This window comes from Myxocyprinus asiaticus, chromosome 10, assembly GCF_019703515.2.
Source record: "Myxocyprinus asiaticus isolate MX2 ecotype Aquarium Trade chromosome 10, UBuf_Myxa_2, whole genome shotgun sequence".
In the NCBI taxonomy this organism is placed as follows: Eukaryota; Metazoa; Chordata; class Actinopteri; order Cypriniformes; family Catostomidae; genus Myxocyprinus; species Myxocyprinus asiaticus.
Genome location: NC_059353.1, coordinates 48,497,687 through 48,503,805, shown reverse-complemented (window position 1 = coordinate 48,503,805; position 6,119 = coordinate 48,497,687). Strand labels below are relative to the sequence as shown.

Sequence of the window (6,119 nt, the reverse complement as noted above, 5' to 3'; positions counted from 1 at the left end):
CTCTGTGGAGGACCTGTTTTTAGATAAACAAAAACAAGTTTTCGCTTGAACGCCCCAATGTCACGAGGGGGCTGCATGAACTGTTGCTCTCGTGCCCTATCATGAACACGCACAGTAGAGCAACGGTCGGTCCACAGTTTAACTAAATAATACATTCGATTTTGGTTTGTTTCTCATCAAACCTTATCGTATGCTTTCATAACAATCATGAGTCTCATGGAATAATTTATTAGACTTCTGAATTATACTTTTGTGTTCTTTTGAAGCTTGAAGAGTTGGTCACCATAAACTGCCATTGTATGACATCACTGAGCACAACATTTTTTTCAGAATCTCTCCCTTTGTGTAAAGAAAAAGAAAGAAGGTCGTATAGGGTTATAACAACACAGGGGTGAGTAAACAATGACTGAATTTACATTTCTGAGTGAACTATCCCTTTAAAGTGTCTGGGTCAGAGACTGTAAATCGCAAAGATTTCAAACTTGGTGTTATGGTCCCAAATCCTACTATAATTAGCACATTTACATTTTTGCTCTGGAACCATATGGGCTAGCATTATAATTTCTACTGAATCCTTCAGTACACCGAGCCTCTGGGGACCTCTGGTAGAGTTGACACGGAATGACCCATTATGTCTTATTCTGAGGAAAATTATTCTGACAAAAATATAAAATGTACATTGGTTCACGGTTAGATCAAAAACATCACCAAAGAGCCATTGAAACAGGAGTGCTTCATCTGAAGAAAGTTTTATTTGCATGATGCAATGAAACTGACAGGGCTAGTCATTATAAAACACTGTATGGTGGAATATCACGGGAATTCAGGGTAGTTTTTATCACACTCTGGAGAATCTTCAGTCTCGTCTTCCTCTCCCTGTCTTCAGCCAGGAAACAAACTCTTTTGCCGCTTGGTCCTGCAGATATGAGCTGACATCACTAGTGTATGTGCCGTCTGCGTGCCGTCGTGTAGGGACTCTGGGGGGAAAAAGCAGAATTACTCAGAAAGGTAGTATACTTTAATTCTGAAGTAAAGAAAAAAAAATAGGAAACGTTTTGAACAATTTTTTTTTTTATAGTTTAATAATGGACTGTCAATCGCTTAACATTTTTAATCTAATAATTTACATGAAATGATAATTAATTAGTTGGATTAATTGCATATATATATATATGATTATTATTATTATTATTATTAAAATAAGAATTTAGATCAAACACTAAAATGCATTACACTATTGTGGCAGATGAGTAAAGCATTTATAAGGCAATTCAAAAAGTGGCTTTGGAATGCAATATATTGTTTATTTCCATATTACTGAACATAAGCCTCTCATTGGCTTACAGTCCACAGATTTATTATAAGGGCTTTTCTAAGGATGCATCAATGTACACATGCTTCAGATGGACGCTTCTGAGGCGTCTCACTTTAGTGTTTAGTTAAACGTAGTTTGAAACGTAGAAAAATGTCTCGAGATTCCTGCCTTCGGAATTGCGCTCCATGTATGAACGCAAGAACGTGTTCCCATCTTGTGCTGTCGCTTGTGTCAAGCAAGCCTGATTGTGGTTTGTTGTCTGTACAGCTGGAGTTTCACTTACTACCCCCTGCTGAAAACAGGTGGTACTTAAAGTTTTAATTGTTCTGATGGTTGGAATATTCCTTAAGGACATATTTTTAATGCATAACTTTTTCATGGAATTAATTGCACTAAATTAACACGTAACATCGACAGCCCTAATTAAAAATAAATTTGACAAATTACTTTTTAACTCCCTGTTGGGAGAGGTAGATAATAATTTTTAAATACCACATAGTTTTTTGTACGGGAACCAAACTTTGTGACTTTGTCAAGACTTTCAAAATACACATAATATTTTTTTTTTTTTTAATAAAATTGTTTAAGAGATATAACCATTAATTTTTATTTTTATTTTTATTTTTTTAACATCTTTTGCATTCGTCGTTCAATTTTGACCCGGGCATCAATTGTGGCTTTACACATGACATTATGTTGATTTTTCTGTACATCTATGTATCAGATTTTTACTTAAAAACACTTCACTTACATTTTTGTCTCTTACTGGGACTGCACTCACACACACAGTTGTACAGTTGTTTTGATTAAGTTTAGTTGAAAATGAATGTGCAGGTTTCATAACTTTTGACCCCCAAGTTGTATTGAGCAGTTATGAGTAATATAGGAAATACATTCAAATGACTATTAATTCACACATTAGATGTTAATATAAATTGTATGTTATGTTATATTTAGATAAAATTTCACAGAAATGTTGATAAAAAAAAATAATAATAATAAAAAAAGATTTCTTCACATATATCACATTGGTTTTGTATATTTTAAAATGTAAAAAATAAATAAAATAAAATTCTACATTTTATTATTCTAAAAAATGGCATATTAATTCATAACTTTTATACTTGTCAGTTAACATGCCAAAAATATCAATCTATTTACATGTATGTACAGTTAAGAACTTATTAATGACTTACAATATAGTTTTAGATGAAAACCATTGTGTTATGAATTATTTATAAGCTTGAATTCCACTGGGTCAAAATTGACCCACGTATGCAAAAGATGTATGCAGATTCTGAACGCAATAGGAGGGTTAAAAGTACAAATATTCCATGTAGTCACTCAAATAATATGTGGTCATTAAGCTGCATCTACTGTATAATCACTATAAAATAATCAACTTTCTGAAAGCATTTCATGTCAATTAACCATTTATATTATGTCATATTACACTGCTCTCTGAATACTTGATTCTGATTGGTCAATTGTAGTATTCTGCATTCAAATATTTCTGAATAATGACCATTGTTTATATCATTGCAACACTGGATAATTTACCCCTTGCTAAAATTCTAAACCCCTCCTGTCTTTAACATTTTCGTCCTCGTTGATGATGTTCGTTCAACATGTGCATCATCTGGACAAAATTACTTGACAAAAACAAACTTACCCACTCCTTTTAGAGTTCATTAACCACTGAACAAAGTCCTGTGCTCTCCTGGTCTCCAGGTATTTACTGTAATCGTTTGAGAAAGTTCCCTCTGAATGTCTCTTCATGTTGGTTACTTCTCTCGGGTCATTAAATAATGCATCGTCAGACATTAGGCTGAAAGTCAAGAAAACATCATGAATATCGAAAACATCATTCTTGAAAAAAATGTACTAATGGGTGAATCTCGAAACCTGTCAAGAACATGTCTAGGTCATATTTCACCCCAAAATCAAAGGAAAGACATAAAAAATATATATTTTGAATAAAGCAAATGAAGCCTATTTTAAAGAGATTTTTTAGCATTGTGAAATTAATTTTATGACAATTAAGCACATTTGCCCTCTAAATAGTCATTACAGTAATGCACAGAAATTCTCATTACTGTAATGTAAAAAGTATATTATTTAAATAGCTAAATATTTATACATCATGGTAGCTTTTCCTCTACTGCCTTTAGTTTGCAAAGTAAAGGGTGTTAAAGTTAGCTTATGACCCAGTATATAAATGCTCAAGTGCATAATACCCATTTTTAAAATATGAAATATGAAATCGAATAATTTAGCTGCACATACCTGGAATTTTCTTCCGTGTCTTGAATGGGAATCTGCAGGCTTCTGTGGATCAGGATTAGGAGTAACAGTCCAATGAAAAGGTAGATCCTTTTTATCATCATACCTGTGTATACAAACCACACAACAACTCAGATAAATGCTACTGTAGACCAATAATGACTTGCTATTTCAAATAAAGTAATAGTAACAAAACATCTAGAATTTAACCACAAAATATAATTTTCTTCAGTATTTGTTGACTTTTCTTGTAGAGATATCTAAACATCCTTAAAACAAGATGAATTAACTTAAAAAACAAAGTTGTTATAGATTATAAGACTTTATAATAAGTTTATTTTCCTTGCCATGTTGAAAAAAAAAATGCTTTTCTTGTTTTAAGCATAAACAATATAACGTTTTCTTAGTCTTAACATCTCAAGAAGTAAATGAATCTTATTTTAAGGATATTTTTACTGGAAAACATGGCAAAATACTGATTAAGAAAATTATTTTTTGTAATGTCCCCTGCGTTGCTCACCTGGATTGTGGTGAGCTGTCACGGAGAACAAAGATCTTGATGTTGTCTCGCTGGTTCCTCCTTCCTGGCTCCCAGTGCGATTTCATGGTCCCAGCCTGATGTTCAGTGTCTTATATAGGGATGCCCAGGTGGCATGGTACACACACACACACACACACACACACACACACACACACTTTTAGTCCATTAATCAAGATTCCATGTGAATGCATGGATGTATTTGCACTGCAAAGCTGTTTAAAACGAGAGATGGGGAAATAGTCAAACAGAATGCTGTCCTGTTAAAAAATACAGAGGAAAGCAAATAATTGCATAACTTGATGCTTCAGGAAAAGCTACTTTTAGTTACGTTTCCAGGAAGTGATGTTTGTGCGGTGAAAGCTTTTCTTTTTCTTTTTTTTTTTAATTGCACTATAGGGAGAAATCAGTTGATATCCCCTTTCAGAATAGAAAATCTTGGGACATGTATATTATTTTATTCTGTAGGTGTGGATATAAAGCCAGAACAATGACTAAAGTATTTAAATTATTTTGTTAATATGAATTTTTATGCATGTAAAATGTGACAAAATGTACAGCTTTTTTTTTTTTATATAATTACTAAACACTACATTTTTTTGTTTTTATTTTTTTTTAAATTGCAGGTTTGAATTTTCCAATTATGAAGAAATTCGGAAGTCCAAATACAAATCTCTCATTTAGAGCTAAAACAAAATTGTAAACAAACTAGGCATAGACATTTAAACACATTATAGTCATTGTGCTCCATATGTAGAGGCATTTACAGACATGTTCCTCTAATGTTTGACAACCACAAAGTGTCATGTGTTCCATTTTTATTTGCTTCATAATTTTTATGATTTTCAGTTTTTGTTGACAGTTTTATAAAACTCATGATAAAGGTTGAATATATAGACAAAGGTTATACATTTTCATAAAGTGTCATCTTAGAGGCCTTCCTCTGCATGTAATAATATTATTCTGATTTTTATCAAAGCTACCGTATTCCTTCAGCCTTCCAGAAATCAATATAATCACATCAAATTTCATTTTGTTTGATTTAAATATTGTTACTTTCTAAAATGTACATTTCACCGTTGTCTTAAACAGGGGTTTTCAAACTTTTTAATGCCAAGGACCCCCAAATTTAATGATCCCCTTGCAAGGGACCACCTGTGTGAGAAAAGCAGAAAACATGATATTATAAAGTATTGTTTGCAAACTTGATTTAATATTGCCATTGCCAAAAAATAAATAAAATAATAATAATAATAATAATAATAATAATAATAATATATATATATATATATATATATATATATATATATATATATATATATATATATATATATATATATATATTTGGAAATTACATTGTTGGATGTATAAACCTGAAGAGAATGATTTTCAATTCAATTAAAAAATTAATATCTTATTTTAAATATTTATATATATTGTGAAAAGCGCTATATAAATAAATTTGTAAATGTATACAATAAAACAATGAATATTGTTTAAAAGTGAATTACAACCATTATTTATGACAAATAAGATTTTTTTCATAACATGAAATTATACTCCAATTAATTTTTATTTCTGTTTTTATTTCTTACTATGGCTGTCAGTACAATAAAATAATCCTGATGAATCTAATGATTTCATAATGAAATGGAACTCTAGTCAAATAATGTCAACATTTCAAATTTCTGTGGACCCCCTAGCAGCCCCCTGGTGGTCCCCGGACCACTGTTTGGAAACCTGTCTTAAGCTACAATATCTAACAGCTGTGCTAGTTTCATGTCTTTTGTATCACTCTGCGCTTTCTTTCTCTAATCACAATTTATGTCCATTTATTTATTTGGTAAATAGGCATCATGCCGGGTAACAACCTTCTAACTAACGAAAATATTATTATTTCGCTATTATCCTTTCTTTTTTTACGTTTAAAGATATGTATGATAAGCTGAGTGAGTTAGTTCAGGAAATCCTGGGAAACATTAT

The 6,119-nt window shown here is 31.4% G+C and overlaps 1 protein-coding gene across 1 annotated transcript; it reads right to left on the bottom strand.

The window, feature by feature from the left end:
- Positions 1-730: 730 nt before the first annotated feature.
- Positions 731-4,280, bottom strand: gcgb (glucagon b). The gene is made up of 4 exons (XM_051709015.1): positions 4,119-4,280; positions 3,602-3,704; positions 2,988-3,143; positions 731-977 (listed from the first exon to the last, which is right to left on the bottom strand). The coding sequence occupies exons 2-4, from the start codon at positions 3,700-3,702 to the stop codon at positions 857-859; spliced, it is 378 nt and encodes a 125-aa protein (XP_051564975.1). The 5' UTR covers positions 3,703-3,704; positions 4,119-4,280; the 3' UTR covers positions 731-856.
- Between the last annotated feature and the right edge of the window lie 1,839 nt (positions 4,281-6,119).